At 36.2% G+C, this 17,862-nt stretch overlaps 2 protein-coding genes across 2 annotated transcripts in view; one reads left to right on the forward strand and one right to left on the reverse strand.

Annotated features, from left to right (window-relative positions):
* Nucleotides 1–2,019: 2,019 nt before the first annotated feature.
* LOC107046735 lies at nucleotides 2,020–3,313 on the reverse strand. The gene is made up of 3 exons (XM_015269433.1): nucleotides 3,153–3,313; nucleotides 2,237–2,414; nucleotides 2,020–2,150 (listed from the first exon to the last, which is right to left on the reverse strand). The coding sequence occupies exons 1-3, from the start codon at nucleotides 3,309–3,311 to the stop codon at nucleotides 2,020–2,022; spliced, it is 468 nt and encodes a 155-aa protein (XP_015124919.1). The 5' UTR covers nucleotides 3,312–3,313.
* A 6,067-nt stretch (nucleotides 3,314–9,380) lies between these two features.
* LOC107046736 (ABC transporter G family member 20) overlaps nucleotides 9,381–17,862 on the forward strand; it is a 33,738-nt gene continuing 25,256 nt past the window's right edge. Inside the window, exons 1-4 of the mRNA XM_015269434.1 lie at nucleotides 9,381–9,424; nucleotides 12,229–12,336; nucleotides 14,623–14,716; nucleotides 14,935–15,099. Coding sequence (XP_015124920.1) covers nucleotides 9,381–9,424; nucleotides 12,229–12,336; nucleotides 14,623–14,716; nucleotides 14,935–15,099 — 411 coding nt within the window. The remainder of the gene's footprint in view (nucleotides 9,425–12,228; nucleotides 12,337–14,622; nucleotides 14,717–14,934; nucleotides 15,100–17,862) is intronic.

Genomic DNA, 17,862 nt, shown 5'->3' on the forward strand with positions numbered 1-17,862 from the left:
GGGTGTTCAGATGTACATGTACTTCTGAAACACCCTGTATAAGTAGGTAGGGAGTCTCTACGATACCACTGGAGATATTGGCTTCATCCATTCAATGCCAGGTTACTCACAAGGACGGCTTTCACACATAAGCTCCTCGAAACTAACGCTATGCGTAAAACACACATAAAGTTTGCAGACTTTAGGGTCCTGCCATAATGAATGCAACACAACACATATCGCAACGCTTGCAATCGTCAAAAATAATCGAAAAACTGTTGAACGATTGTTTCACGCATTGCATAAGTTTTGCGGTACGTCCATCGTGGCATCACCCTTATCTATAAATACTTTATGTGTTTGTGGAAAGCACAGGATCTGCACAGGGTTTTTTATACCTCCTAGGTGAAATATTCCTAATTGATCTTATTCAGGAAGAAAATAGGAAACAACACAAAATTGAAGAACCGTCTATACAGTCAACTCCCTCCAACTTCTTAATCTTGGGGCTACGAATTCTTGGAAATAAATGGTTAGAGGAAGTCACGAACTTCCTCAGGTAGTGTTATTCAAACAATAACCGACATATATATCGGTCTCAATCACTGAGAAAGTGAAGAGTATAAAAGATAAAGGGAGTCTGTACCGATGCATCGGTCCGAATACACGGAGAGAAATTTTTGATAACAATTATCCAACCGTTCTATAAAAGTGTTTCGTGAGTCATCATTACCTCATTTCTATCCCGAAATTTAGTCAAAATTAATATATGATGATCAAATTTTATTCTACGTTAGAGAAATTTTATCCTGATGAAAACAAAAATTACCGTGTCGATAGAGTAAAAATTACTGTACCGGTAGGGTAAAATTTACCAACTGTTCTAGAATTTTCGTTGTTATCTACATAAAAATTATTCGACTGGAAGGGTAATAGTATATTTCGTAACGAGTGCAAAAAAGTATTTTTTGGCGAGTGTGAGGTTTATATCACGAGCCGAAGGCGAGTGATATAATCCCACGAGCTAAAAAACATTTTTTCACGAGTTACGAACAATATTTTTCATCACAATGTGGCGGAAATTGGACTTTTAGGCACGCGGAGCCTGCCGAAAAGTTCACTTTTCGTCACAGCGTGATGAAAAATTTATTATGCGTCAGGATAAAATTTCTCTAACGTAGAATAAAATTTGATCATTATACATTAATTTTTACTAAATTTCGGAATGGAAATGAGGAAACGATGACTCACGATACACTTTTATAGAACGGTAGGATAATTTTTATCAAAAATTTCTCTCCGTGTATGCACCCTGGATTTAATTTGACATCTACTTGATTGTAGTCGAATTTCGATCTATTTCAAGTCGAGTAACTTGGATATCACGAATCCGAATGTCGGGTCTGATGTGAGCAGAGAAGTGAACTATTTCAAGAAGAAAAGTGTCAAGTCATTTTTTCAACTTGATTCGCGCCGATTTCCGGCTCAATTTAAGCCAATTTTTCGGTTTCGCTCAAGCCCAGGTAGGCATTGACCATGGATCCTAGCTTGATCCAAGCTTGTTCCAACCCTAGCACAGCTTGGTGCAAGCTTTGCCTCCAAGCTTGGGCCAACCTTTGCGGTAACCAGGAATGTAACGCGGATCAAGCTTTGCGAGCAAGCTCCCTCCAAGCTTTGAAATATAGATTCATCCAAGCTTCTGTCCAAGATTTGTCCATGCTTTGATAATAGATTATTCCAAGCTTGTTGATTCAGGTTCATCCAAGCTTGTTGATTCAGGTTCATCCAAGCTTTGTGATTCAGGTTCATCCAAGCTTGGTGATTCAGGTTCATCCAAGCTTCTCTCCAAGCTCCATCCAAGCTTTGAAATGAATCCAAAAGGAGGAGATGGATCATATGAATGAATTAGTACGTTATTTGAAGTCCATTATTATTTATTATAAATTGAGAATATAGTACGATATGATACAACCTCGCTGAGGATAATGTTCAAAGTATCTTAAAAAAAATCAACAGTGCAAAAAATCGTACAATTGTTGTTCATTCATCAGCCTCTCTCTTACGTTTTGCTCGTCTTCCATCACGACTGCCGAAACCTGCCAAATATTCGCTAGTCACAGTCACAAAATTCAATTGTTTTGACTTCTCTGCATATTTTTTCTCAAGCACATCTGTAATTCAATATTTATAATAATTTTATTCCCTCAAATACTCATAGATTTACGTATATAAAGTAAAATTTCATATAATCACACACCTTTCATACATGCGAAAACGAGAGTAAGGCTGAAATTTCTCTTCCCAATCCCATTCCTTTTCCGACCAATCCCACTGTAATGTTCTTGAACATCAGCTGTGGTTAATTCACCCAAAATGTGCTTGACGTCTCTGTCAAAATGCATGGTACCTTGTACAATGGACTTCATAATCCGTTTCTAAAACAAAGAATGAAAAGGAACACTAAGGTCATTTATTCGAAAAAAAACAACATCATTTACTGATGTAGTTCAGTGATGTGGTTGCACCCATTATTTTTCTCGTTCTTTCAATTCAATCCATCAAAATGGAAGTGTCAAACTCATCCCTGTATCAAGGTCTGTTTTTTTAATTCTGAAAGAATGCACTTTTTACGTCTCTCGGTTGAATCCAAAGCGTCGGAAATAGAAATTTGAAAAAAATATAGAATCTGATTTTTCATCTAAAAAAGTTGGAATTAAAAAAGAAAATATTCTTTTATTTGTCTACCATTAACCTAGTAAAATAAGGCGTCTGTCAAGAGAATCACGAAAAAATGGATTCCTATGAGGGATGTAAAAAATATTCACGTTTTGAAAATTGTCAGATCACAAAAAATGCCTGTCATGTGACAGTTATGGGACGTAATTCTTTTCGGTGAGATTTTTTGGTAAATGGTCCATTGTTTCAACAAGATTGACTAGCTGGATTTACATACTTTGAATTCTGCCGAAAGAATAAAAACTGAAGTTTTCAGTATAACAAAAGACTTTGATGAATTGAATAGAAAAAATATCTCCTTAACGGGGATGTTTAGAGGTAAATTCAAAATACGTGATTCTCTGAAAATTGTTATGTTGACGAAAGATATTTTTTTCTCAATAATTTTCCTCTCAATTAAAGTATTTTCTCGAGAGCTCGATAAAATTTAAAATTACCAAAGCTTCTTGTTTTTGCAAGGCGGCATCAGGATTGGCTGCATTTTCTTCATTTTTAGGATCAATACTCTTTTCAAATTTCTCAAAATCTTCTAATTTGCATATGGGAAACTCGACTCCCAAGATAGCTCTTGGTGAGGGGCCCACGTCATTGCTCATGGCTGCTCCCNGAAAAAAAACAAGAAAAATCGATTGCCCCCCATTGTTCATTTATTCTAGTAGCACCCGTCTTTTACATGAATTTCATTATAAAAATGTATTTTTTTCTAACAAAATCGAAAAATCGAAATTATTTTTTTTAAAGAAAAATAATAAAAAAAGAACTGGGCCCATTCTAGGGCTGGTTATGTTAATTGCAGAACGACTCGAATTAAAAAAATAAATAAATAAAAATCCTAAGATCTGAAAAATTGATTGCTTGTCTTGAAAAAAAAAACCAAACAATAAAAGTTATGGAACTTCCGATTGTCCCGATTCTTTTTGGATTCAGTTGTGAAAAATTTATGCAACGATGAGAAAAATTGTTCCGATTGGTAAGTTTTTGAAGGATCTACAAGCAAAAAATCTGAAAAAACTTTGAGAAATGTTTTTTATGGGGTAGCCAAAAATATGAAATTTGAAGCTGAATAGGAAAATATCGGGTTATTTAAGAACGCAATATTTCAATAATTCACCTGCAGTGCTCAAAATTTCCACTCGGAATCTGCCCCACGAAGGTTTTGGGTTTACTTGGGTTTTCGCCAATTTTTCAAGTCTCCCATAGTCTGCTTCCCCTGGGAATCGACAAAAACCAATCATTGTAACAGGGTCAACCTCTTCTGTCCACGAGCTTCTTGCGATCTCAATCAACTTTTGTCCTTGCTTATCAGTCTCTCCATAGAACTCAACGACACAAAATGGTTTTTCTGGCTCTTTTGGCTCATCTTCCTTGTTCTTTTTCTCCTTTTTATTCTTCTTTTTTTTTTCTTTCCCACCTCAGATGGAACAGGCTCTTCGTCTTGATCCTCCGCCTCGGGCGAGTGCACGTTCTGCTCTTCGTCGTCGTCAGCACTCATCCTTAAAAAAAATAGGCACTTTGACTCGGTCATTTTTTAGGTTAGGCGCGTTATCTGTTTGTTTGATCCTTGCTTGGATGTGACTCTGCCATTACATAGCATGATATTTGCAAACATTCATGGTGCAAGTTGAAAATATGAAATAATGCAGCACTTTCTCGCTTACAATTGTATACTCACTTGGGTTCTGATGACGCAGTCGTAATTTTCTCTTGATTAAGCGCACCAGAGGTCTTTCAAAGGAGGAATAATCACACACTTCTTATTAAGAAATTGACGAGTATTTCGTATAAGGTAATGGTGGCTACACGAGGATGACGCAATTCGTAAAATGCACAGGTTATGTCGACTAACAACGGACTTCCGCACCGCACTTTTCTCCTCACGCTACTGACGATACGAACTACCCCCTCTCCCTTACCTCCACCAGCATCGAAACCCCACCACTGGCTTCCTCCATTCTTCTTTGCCTCACTCCACCCTCAGCAGGGATGGGCTATATAAATTATCTCTTATTTTTCACATGTAAAAAATTAGGTAAACTACCACATGAGTTTTTAACATTTTTAACTGCGCAAAAAATCAATTTCTATTTGAAAAATCGAAGTCGAGAGAGAATCATAGCAGGGTAGGATCAGATAATGCAATTCCCAATACCAATGGGCAGAATATTAGAGAGTATAAGTTTCTATCTTTTTCCCTCCTTTCCAAATCTTAATTATGATTACAATAGTATGGTAAGATATCTTAATTATGAGCAACTGGTCGAGAAGTTATTGATTAAATTTAAAATTTCATTTTCGAATTTCAATTTTAATTTTCAATTTCCTACTTTAATTTCAAATTGAAATTTCTCATTTCAATCAGATGAAAAGAGGGTGAATCGATTTTTCAAAAAAATCAGAGGTCCGAAAATCGCAATTTTGAGAATCGTCTTGGATGTGTTGTTGGGTTGTTAGGTATTTCATCGATTTTAGACGCCAATGATAGATTGATAACTTTTCTAATGTAATAATTCACACCTGATTATACTCATCAAACCTCAAACCTAAAAGTCAAGGTTAATTCTGAGATAATTATTCTTAATTGGCAATGTGCTTCATACACCTGCGATTTTATGCGAGAATAAATTAAATGATGAAGAAAGAAAGTAGAAGCAAATACCAGAAATTTTAACTTAGTTCACTACGTCGAGTAAATTCAGCACTGAAGTATTTTACTTAAATATAATTTTTTTCAATTTCAACAACATATTTATTTATTCATGAAATTCCATTTTCTGTCTATCAATGATTGATGCATTAAAAAGTTTCAATAATTTTCCATTTTCCTATATTTGTACAAAAATATTCCAGTCCCATTTCAGCAGCATGACAGTTTACTATACATAAAGAATGAAAAGATTTAGCAATTCGTACATCTCATCGAGAAACAGATAGATAAATTCTAACAGTTGGAAAAATTTATGCAATCATTTCTCTTAAAGTACTATGAACAGTCGAGTTTTCAAACAGTTCCAGGAGAAAATGATTGGGAATTAATTACGAAATTTCCTGACTATCACTAACTATAATTTTTTAGATCAAACTGAGTAATATTTTGGCAAAACCAATCATATTCTTCCCTGACCTCTAAAAATTCTCCCGAAAATTGGACATGTTTTATGATCTGTTTGATAATACAACTTCATAATTGAACATTACGAATTATACTCTTGTTTATTCGCTCCTGGTGCTTATTCGTGAAGCAGTGAAATTGCAAAGTTTTCATCCTCAATATTAATCACGATACATTTTTGCTTGACATTCTGCAGGGAAACAAATTCATATGAATTAGACAATTGTGTGATGTTTGAAATTCCAACTTCCTTTGAAGGACACGGTGCAGTGAAAACATCTGTCGATCTCTCAAATTTCAAAACTTGGAGATAAATATCATCAGCATTTTTAACAACCTTCATGCATTTTTCTTTCACATATAATTTTTGAATCATAACAATTTCATTATTGGTCAATTGTACGACATTATCAGGAAATTTAGAATACAAGATTTTATCTTTATATATGAATGATTCTACTGATGAAAACCTTTTTCCATTCAAATTAATTGTCTCCACAGTTTTACCTATCGCAATATCTCGAATCAGCAGACGTTCAGTTAGTTTCACTTTTTGAGACGAATCTAGAGCACGAATCCTATTAACAATTTGAGACAGAGGTCTGACCTTCGAGCTCACCAGATCTTTCATTTGTCCTATAAAATTCTCCCCCCAAAATGCGGACAAATGACTTAAACTCATCTGATAATATTCGGCATCACTCTCCACGTGTCCAAGGTGATGAAAAACCATGGTGTCGACATCCAAACCATAAAATGTTCTCATTAATTTGACGAACGTTCTCAAGAACTGACCTGCAATCGGAGTATATTTGACAACCCATTCATCATTGCAGAGAATTCGTGCAGCAACGTGCAATAGCAGAAAATGCTGATATCTGTCTATGTCAAGAACATTTTTGAGAATAATTCCCCCAACATACAAAAGCAAAAATGAATATTGAGTTGCTTTCCAGTGAGAAAAGTCATCCACGTCAAATTCCTTTCGTTGGAAATCCTTTGGAACGGATGATGTAATCAATTCCATCGACGCTTTGAATATTTGAAGCTTCGCACTTGGTAATTTATATTCATTCTTACTCCTGCTGATCCATTTCTCGCCAAGATTTTTCATAACATTGAGGTAAAATAAATGCATAACCTCTAGAGGTACGTGTTTTATGGGATCGAATCCAGGTATATCAAGTAAAGGAGTCACAAGAGTTTTTTTGTGTCTGGATCAATCAGGTGGTGTTGAATTTGTGTTTGATTAGTGAAAGATTCTTTTGTTCGTAACGAGCAGTCCAATTTGGAATAAACTCTCTTTCCATTCACTGTTTTTCCTTCGATAGTGCACCGTTCACAGCCATAATATGCTGTAGGTCCTTCAACACTTTTCAGCATAGCTCTTGCAGGACTATCTGCATTTATGGCCATGAGTTCAACACTATATTTTCGTCCTCCAATAGTTATCCCTTCATTGATCAACGTCGTTATTTCTTGTACGAAATCTTTCAAAAATTCTTTTGTGCTTTTCGGTTTTGACCGTCCATACAATGCAGCTATAATGAATGGAGTCACTACATAATTTGGGTGGAAAACTTTCCCAGCAATTGGCCATAATTGTTTCTTAGTATGCTTAAAGATCTTCATTCCATCAATATGTACTTGTAATCTGATCTTGTCTTCATTAAAAACGTCTGGAGTAATTCGACTTTCTAGACCATTACTAATCCCAAGATAAACGTAGTCACCGATGGTGTTTTGATGACAAATCCTCTGTCTGGATTTAATTTTGTGTTTAAATCCCAACAATTTAGAAGCTGATCGTGGGATTCCAAGGTAGCCTTCACTATTCACGATCTCCAACACTCCAGAAATAGTCTTCAATTTAGTGCCAGATAAATTATCCAGAGCCCATTTCAGTAGTTTTGCTTTCATACGTGCATGTGCATCTCCAGGACCTTCACTGATTGAGATATCCATTTCTTCAGCTGATGAATTTCTCCCTGAGCTGTCAGCTGACAAGTGAATTGAACTGGAGTCATTGTTTCCAATACCGTCTTTGTTAAACGAGAAATAATCATATATAGAGGCATCGATGCCATGCTCGTTCACTGCAAACTCATCACTTAATGAATCACTGTTTTTCTGAATGTCAGCAGTCTTCTGATCACATGGATCATCAGGCAAATCTACCCACTCATCCGCACTGTCCACATTCAATCCGCTTTGATCACTATTTTCACTGTAATTTGCGCTACCAATAGAAAAAGCATGGTCAAGCTCACGAAGTTTTTTTAAATAACGGTGTTTCTTTACTCTATCTCTAGATTTAGAGTATTTAGGCGGAAGCGAATACATGATTCAGAAACAATGAATGAATTGTGATTCTATTGGGCACATTAAAATGTGAGGTTATGAAATGATGTTATGTATTAGTCATCAGCAACCGCGATTCTTCCAGTGCCTCTATGGGATTCCTAGATGGTAACTATGTTATGTACATTAACACCGCTAATATTCAAATCTGGTATGAAAATTATTATAATCTTCTTTCATATTTTCTTCACGGAAAGGAAAATATCCTCCCTATGAGAAGACTTCCCTACTATGAGAAAACATATTCTTATTATAATAAGCAAATATATTCTTTCATTATGATTTTTCCTTACTTGGATCTACCTAGGTATCACAGGTTTGGCCAAGCTTGGCTGTACCTCCCTGTTCAAGCTAGGAATTCCCAGCTTGGAGTATGCTTTGTACAACCTTGATGTTATAGGTTGTATTCATGAAGAATTCCGAAGCTTGGATCTACCTAGGTATCACAGGTTTAGCCAAGCTTGGCTAAACCCCCGCGGTTAAAGCTAGGAATTTTCAGTTTGGAGTAGGCTTCGTACAACCTTGCTGCTATAACTTGTATTCATGAGGAATCATCAAGCTTGGATCTACCTATGTGTCACAGGTTTGGCCAAGCTTGGCTGAACCCGCCTGTTCAAGCTAGGAATTCCCAGATTGGAGTAGGCTTCGTACAACCTTGCTGCTATAACTTGTATTCATGAGGAATCATCAAGCTTGGATCTACCTATGTGTCACAGGTTTGGCCAAGCTTGGCTGAACCCGCCTGTTCAAGCTAGGAATTCCCAGATTGGAGTAGGCTTCGTACAACCTTGCTGCTATAACTTGTATTCATGAGGAATCATGAAGCTTGGATCTACCTATATGTCACAGGTTTGGCCAAGCTTGGCTGAACCCGCCTGCTCAAGCTAGGAATTCCCAGCTTGGAGTATGCTTCGTACAATCTCGATGCTATAGGTTGTATTCATGAGGAATTACGAAGCTTGGATCTACCTGGATATTACAGGTTTAGCCAAGCTTGGTTGAACCCCCTTCTTGAAGCTAGGAATTTTCAGCTTGGAGTAGGCTTCGTACAACCTTGCTGCTATAGCTTGTATTCATGAGGAATCATGAAGCTCGAATCTACCTAGGTATCCCAGGTTTGGCCAAATTTGGCTGAACTCCCCTGTTGAAGCTAGGAATCTCAAGCTTGTAGTATGCGTCGTACAACCTTGACGCCATGGCTGTTATTCGCGAGGAATCCCGAAGCTTGGATCCACCTAGGTATCATAGCTTGGATCAAGCTGGACTGAAGACCTTCTGTCGAAGCTAGGACTACCAAGCTTGGATCAGGCTTGGTACAGCCTTTCCATCAAAGCTTGGATCTGCAAGGTAACGCCAAGCTTGGATTTACCTAGGTCAAACCATGGGACCGAGCATGGTCGAAGCTAAGATTTCCAAGCTTTGATATCCAAGGTTGGAACAAGCTTGTTCCCATCGTCAAGCTTGGAATTCCTCACCTGGGAGGTGTTTCTAGGGCGTGATTTTAGGGAGTTATATATGGGAAGTAGCTTATATATGGGAAGGGTTCATATATGTGGGATTTCATGCATGGGGAGAGGTTTTTATGGGTGATTGTTTATTAACGGTTGTGCGCTCTCAACCGATAAGGGGGGGAGGTCTCATATATAGAGGGGGGAGGTTGTTAGAGCTGGATTGCATTGATAGTTGAACAGGGTTATATTTAGGGTCTTATACAATGGGGGGATTATATAAGGGTCGACAATATAAAAGAATCAACACTGAAGTTAAATAATGAAATGACATAAGGATCAGAAATAAGAGTCAAAATTAAGGGCCTCGAGAGTCAAGTGTAATGGTCCGAAATAAGCGCAGAAATACCAATAAAAAATGAAGGTCAGAAATGAGGAAAAAACTAAAGATCAGGAGGGTCAAATGTGAAGATGAAAAATAATGGTCAGGTGTGATGATCAAAAACAAGGGTCACAAAATACAAGGAGTTGAAACAAAGGTTGAAACTAAGCGTCACAAACCCGGGTAGAAATTTTAGTACTTGGCTGGTCAGGCCCTGGTCCGCTGTGCCGTAGAAAAGACCCAGCCCTGTTACGGTTACCACATCAGGGCCTGATAGGAAATGTAACGCAAAGCATGATCAGGACCTGATTTCTAAACCTGATAAGGGCCGTGACAGGCCTGGTTTCGCCCTTACCTGGCATAGACTTTGCTACAAATTGATAAATTACTAACTGAATTATTAAATTGGGCCAAAAATGAATAATAATAAATAAATAAAGTCCCAGAATAGGCGGGTCGGGAAAAAAAAGAAAAAAAAATCACCCAGAGCGGGACTTAATCTCGGGACCTTCCGCGTAGCAGTTTTGTACCCTATCCACTCGACCACCGTATCATTCTTAAAAATCATCGTTTCTTTTGAGTATATCAATAATACTCCCAATAAAATTGTAGTATTGAACTAAATCTAGAATAATATCAATTAATATAATTTTCCTGATCATCATCCCCCCTCCCCTCCGACCCACTTCCCTGTACCATTTCCACCTCGACTCTTTGTTTGGTGAAAATTTTTGGTTGAAAATTTTGGTGGAAAAGGCCCGTACGGCATGCCTTATCTGGACCTGATCATTGCCGGATCAGGTTCGCCGTATTGAACTTATAGAATTTTCGAGATTAAGGATTCCCGGCATACCTTACCTGGTCCTGATCATAGCCGGATCGAGTTGGCCGTATCCGGTATACTCAACAAGCACTCGTGTTCAATCAAAACAGGCTGAAAAAGACCCCGGAATTTCCCTTATCAGACATGCCTGATGTAATTTTAATTTTTCTCTATCACGGTACGCTCAAAAGGCCCTGACTGTGAACATGCAATGGTCCCCTTCAGGACCTGATCTGGCATGCCGTAATCAGGTATACCGTTTCGATACCGGAGCAGGGCTTTCTCTGCCAAAAGGTTTGCCTGACGAAATTTCTACTCGGGAAAATGAGAGTGAGAAATCAGACCCGGAAATAAGGGTCAGAAGTAAGGGACAGAAATGAGCCTCAAGAATCAGGATAAAGAGAAAGGATCACAAGTGAGGATCGAAAAGAAGGATCAATAATAGAGGCCAAAAAGGGGGGTAGAAGAGAAACAAAGGTCAGAGTAAAGATTTTTTAAAAATCGGAGCTAAATAAGGGTCGAAATTAAGGATCATGAGAGTCAGATTTACGCTTATTCAGACACTCGATCTGAATCAAGTCAAAAAATCGACTTGAGTCTGACCGACGTGCCGATTTGCATCTCTTCGACTCAGACTTAATTCATGTCGTGGATCCGACATGGAATAAGTCGACTCCCGGCATAATTCAATTCAACTTGATTCAGGATGATTTTTCTTGGATGTATAAATCTTTCCCACTTTCAGCCGTATAATTTGCATGCGCTGCGGCTAAGAGTATTAGAATACATAAAACAGAATACCTGAGAAAATTCGTAATTGTACATTAACGGGGTATTTGAGAAATGGCATTTTTTACGAAAAAAAATCGACGAATTAATATCGTTCGAAATTTAATCAGGCATAAATTACATTCTAAGAGTCTTTGAGTGCATGAAACGCAATGAGAATCTCGAAAATTTCACGCGGTACTACAATCAACAAATAATAGTAGGAAAGCGATTGGTGTGCCTATTAGAATATCATACTCCAAAATCCATCAGTTGTTACCGAGATAAATACAAGACTATGGAACATTTCGAATCCGGGTTCACGTATAATAATTTATGTGGAATTTCTGGAGAAATTCATATGAGCTCATATTTCATGTTATATTGCTATAAAATTCTAGTCTTTCTCAATTGATTCTAAAATATATGGCGATGGAGGAATCATTCATTTATATATATGCGTACTTTCTATTCAAAGAAAAATCCAGTTTAAATTAAATTATTCGAATTTAAAAGTGTCAAGAATAAATTTGCAAAGGTTCCCTCCACGATGAAAATTTTATAAATTTCCGAAATTATTTATCAAATTTATATTCAATGTTTACTTTTATTGATGATGCAGCGGAGGACAACAAAGACGAGTATCTTTTGCTGTTGCCCTTATGCACGATCCAGAGCTCCTTATTCTCGATGAGCCCACTGTTGGTGTGGATCCCCTCCTCAGACAGAGGTATGTACCAAAATTATAATAATAACAATTATTGAAATAAGAGCAAAATTCTCGCATTCTATCGCAGAGCACTTAAACTTAAAAATGCACATGCCTCTAGAAAATCATCGTGAATCAACATTCAATCTTGACGATGTGGCTATTATGGTTCAAAGTACAAGGCAGGTGTCACTACAGAAATCTCTGAAAAAAACGCGAGAAAAAAAAGGAGATGTCTCAAGCGTAACAACTCGTGAATAATTTATAAATTGAGGCATGTAATTCCGCGAATTAACTCCATAACGCGATCAGAGCGATGACGATTCGCCTCCGAAAGAGACCACTTTTTCGAAAAAAAATTATTAAATTACTCATTTTTATAGATAACCTTTACATTTACACAATTTTGTCCAATTTTTTTTTCTATCTTGGTGCAGTGGAAAGGATATAAATAGTAAATATTTTGTTTTAACAAATACTATTTTTATTTTTGATGGAATTCGTTGTAAATTTATGTCAGAACTTCAAACTGGGCATCGTCCAAGGGCCTTCACTCAAGTATTCACATTCAATATACACCATAATTAGACGAGAAAAGGATGATAAATTGTCAACTCATCGAAAAAATGAAAAAAAAAAAAATCAAAATGAGTTTTGCAAGATTTGGAATGTGATGACAGTACAGCATTAAGTGATGAAATGATGAATAAGGAGACATACAGAAAATCAGGACCTATTCTTGGAGAACAGCTAGGCCTTCCCTGCAGTTACAGACGAAAGTTTGCGTTCCAATGGCCATAAGATTCTCAAACAAGACGTGCGACGAATATTTATATAACAAGATCTGAATTTGGAATTGCACTTGTGGCAGGGGTCCATATGTAAATGAAATATAAAATCGCTAAAGAATAAGTAAAGAATTAAATGGATAACTATATAGGGTGACCAGGCCAATTGCTGGACGGTTAAAGGAAATTCGAGTTTCGTGGTAGGATCTAAAATAAAAGAATCACCTAAATGGGGATATGATGGTTTCCATACCTTCAAGAATGTTTTAATTAGCAGAAAAAAATTATTTAAAGTAAAAATAATAAAACAAAGAATAATTAAATTGAGAAATAGTTGAATGTAGCCGAAACCCCCAATTTCTGGATGACTGGGTCATATTTTTTTTATTTATTAAATATTGATCAATAGACGAAAATAATTGATTACATGATTATACACAACTGATATTATGGATAGGTGAAATAATTGATACAATTTTCATTTTATTTGTGGAATATTCAATGCAAGTTGAAATCATCCAGAAACTAACCCCCGTCCAGAAATTGACCTGTTTACCCTATTTTCACACACCTGCCAGTTCGTACTTGGCTCCTTGATGGGCGGAACGATAGTGAACACTTCCCACCCTCGGGGGGAAAGTATTATGATTACTTTTCACCGAAGGGCGGAAAGTCAGTACTTTTCTCCCCTCACTATTTTCCTCCTCGGGAACAACTTTCTATACTTGAGCGGAAAGTATTCACTTTCATCTCCCTCATTAGAAAGCAAAATACAAACTTTCCGTTGCAGGCGTGTAAAATAGTATTTTTCAGTACATGTGGGGCAATTTCGTCTTTAACGTGTGTGGGCTTTACAGCATGAGCCGAAGGCGAGTGATGTAACCACACACGTTAAGGACAAAATTTCCCAACAAGTACTGAACAAAATTTTAGGTCACGAAGCCTGAAACCGGCTGAATTAGACACGAGACGCGAAACGTCGAGTGTGTAATCCAGCCAGTTTCAGGCATGAGTGGCATAATAGTATATTGTGTACCAAGGGCGGAAAGTCATGTTTTTCCCGCACGAGGTGCACATGCTATTTTTTAACACGCCTGCTAAGAAAAGTTTGTATTTTGCTTTCTGATGAGCGGGAGGAAAGTACGAACTTTCCGTGCAGGGGTGGAAAAAAGGCCATTCCAGGCTGCGGTAAACATGTGGGTTGAAATGTCCTCTTTTCCCTCCTAGATGCAGATATTATTTTTCGCCCCGACGAAAATGTCCTGTTTTCCTTCCTTGGTGCACAATCTACTATTTAAAACAATTTGACTATGGGTCACACTTTCGAATTATTACCAAAAATGCCATGATTTTTCTTTTTTTATATCAATTTAGTGAAAGGCAAAGATTGTTCATCGGCCTTTTACTTTCCAGCAAAGTTTTCCTTCACTTCACATTCAGAAAAAAATTCATTTTTCTCCAACATCCCGTGGTATTTTTAGCTCTGACATTTATACTTTGTTTAATTATCTCATTTCAGTATCTGGAATCATTTGGTACAAATCACGAAGGATGGAAACAAAACCGTCATCATTACGACTCATTATATCGAGGAAGCGAGACAAGCGCACACGGTAGCCAATTATTAAATACATCATTCCTATCCAATTGGAAAATGTACAGCAATTCTCTTGCCCGTTCTTTTCATATCTATTCTCTTTCGCTATTGGCCTAAACTTGTCAAAATTAAGAAGATGAAAGTTGATGTTTGTCATTGTAATTGCTCGGGCATTTCTTGAATTGAAAATGAGCTGATTGTGATTAATTGATTGAATTTGAATTTGTTATGCAGATTGGACTAATGAGAAGTGGGAGATTACTTGCCGAGGAGTCACCCAGGGCACTTCTGACGATGTATAATTGCCCATCTCTTGAGGAAGTATTCTTGAAATTGTCAAGGAAACAGACCAATAATCAATCTAATACTGAGTTTAATATTTCGAATAATATTAGTTTGGTAAGTTTATGCTTGTGTTCTCTTATTCTCAAGTCTCCGATTAATTCCAAAGCATAACCAAAGTAATATTTAATGAAAACTATTCGGTCTTTCAATGAAAATGCTATGAACAAGTGACAAAATATGATCTTTTGATTTTTTCGGTGTATGCAGAATTTTTAGAAACTTGTTTGATTTTTAAAATCATCACAAATTCAATTGAATGAATAAAAATCTACTTTTCATTAATGAATTATTGATTTTTAAGCCAAATCAAGAACCAAAGGTAATGAACCGATTTGAAAAATAAATATCAAAATAAAACAAATTTCTTAATTGATATTCAAACTAATTATGTTTTCAAAGCCCACACAAGAAGAAGAGGTAATGAACTGTACGAACATATTCATGTTAAGGTCTGGCTCCATTATCTGTTGAACGTTATCTAAATTGATTTTTTTGTTCGATTTTTATCTCGAAATTTCAACTCGATAATTCTAAATTTTAATTTTTAAAAAAGTAAAAGAAAATCTAAAAATTTTTAATTAATATTGAAGAATTATTTCAATAGAGGAGATAGGAATAATGTATAATTACCGTGGCAAATGGCGGCTTGTCGGTCGCTACCGTGGGGAAGGAAAGTCGCAATAATAAATCCTTTGGCACACCGCAACAAGACGATTGTACGAAAAAAGACTTTGAAAAAATTTGTAACAGTTTAAAGAATTTTTTGATCACACTTTTATGATGAATTACTAATCACTCACGCTAATCTCCTCCATTGATAATTGTACTGGCAATCAGCTGTCACTTTTGCCGGGAATTGAAAATATAGGAAGATCGTTCTTCTTTTCATTTTTTGCGCCACGAACAAACGTCACAGTTGACGGATAGTACAATTTTCAATTGAGGAGATTGTAAGTGATTAGTAGTTCATCGTGAGTGTGATAAAAAAAATGCTTAAAAATCTTACAAAATTTTTCAAAGAGCCTTTTTTCATACAATCGTCTGGTTGCGCTGTACCAAAGGATTTAATATGTCATCTTTCCTCCCCCCCTATGTTAGCGACTGACAGACCGCCATTTGCCACGGTAATTATACATTATTCATATCACCTCTATTGAACTCATTCCTCAATTATAATTAAAAACGCTCTTTCAAAATGTTCAGAATCTTTCTTTACTGTTTTATCAATCCAAATTCATAATTTTCGGGGATCTCTGAGTGACGGGGCATCGAGCTGAAATTTCGAGATAACATTGGAACAAAAAAAGCAGTCTACTATCCTTTTCAAAAGTGTAGTCCGCAAACTTTGAGGGGTCATGTCTTTGAGAAAAAAAAATCGCATCAATACGGGACTGATCTCATTCATTAGGTTCATTATTCCTCTTGTCCAGTACGGAGTTTCATTTATTTTTATCGGATAGTTTTTACGCTATCTCGTTTGAAATATGAGAAAACCCATGTTTTTCGGGTGCCGTAAGAGTTCATAAACTTCGGCCTTCTCTCAGCACTCCAATTTTATTTCCAAAATTATCCCAATTTTTTATATGATAATTCACACCTTCAAGAATTGAGCAGTGGAGAAAAAAATCAATTTTTTCAATAATTTTCCTTTTTTTAAATTAAAATATGACATAAGGCTATTTTCAATTGGAATCAACCCACGGAATTGAAAAAAATATCCTACGACGTGAAATGAAAAATTAAAAAGATTCCAATGATTTTTAATTATGTAAATTATTCCAAACATTTTATAAAAATTCTTGAATTTTTCCGGCAAACCCATTATGATGTTAGCCGCAAATCCTCATGATTTTACTATAGGGTTACCTTTCGGACCCGGAAAATCCTTTCCACATGTTCTGTTTTCTAGTTGTCCCAGGAGCAGGACAAGGAACTCGGGGGCCCTGAGAAAAATAACCGTTCTGAATCCAATTTATTTTTGTAATATTGAGACATCGATTCAAACTCATAATTAAGATTTATGGATTGTCGCTGAAAAGTTAAAAAATATGAGATATCCCATGTGAACTCAACGTGATCAAAACGTACATTGTCGTCAATCAAATTTTGGAACTTTTGTAGTCATTCATCATGAATTCATATTTATGTTCAAATTATAAATCAAAACTATGCAATGGGATTTCCACTTCGGCCTCCGGTGACAATTTATTTTGATCCAATGTATTCACTGAAATTTTTAGAAAAAAATTTAAAAACTCCAATTTCAAAATTAGCCGTTTTTAGATATTTTTTAAGGTTTTTCTGAAGAAATTTGGGATGGCAGCTTATTGACCACGTTCAGTTTCAAATGGAAAAATGAATGAACGAGTTTCGTACATTTAAACAATTGGAGGCCCTGAAAAGGGCCGATGGATTAAATACCTGTGGAAAATAAATGTTTTTTTTACCACTTTTTTTTCAAATTCACAATTCTATTCATACCCTTTTAAAGATGATTGTAATTCACAGATATGATTTCACTATTTCATAAAAATCCCATTTATTCTGAAGTTGAACTTGAAAAATAAAGTGTTTCCTCGGAATCAGGGTCATCATCATTTACGTGAATAACAAATGAATCCATGCATGGCCATCATGCTTTCTTTTTCACGATATTTATCCTCCAATTTCCGAACATGCTCCACACATTTTTTCCATAATTCTTTCGNTTAAAATATGACATAAGGCTATTTTCAATTGGAATCAACCCACGGAATTGAAAAAAATATCCTACGACGTGAAATGAAAAATTAAAAAGATTCCAATGATTTTTAATTA

Source organism: Diachasma alloeum, unplaced genomic scaffold (genome assembly GCF_001412515.2).
Source record: "Diachasma alloeum isolate Michigan unplaced genomic scaffold, Dall2.0 Dall_scaffold_01814, whole genome shotgun sequence".
NCBI classification, from domain to species: Eukaryota; Metazoa; Arthropoda; class Insecta; order Hymenoptera; family Braconidae; genus Diachasma; species Diachasma alloeum.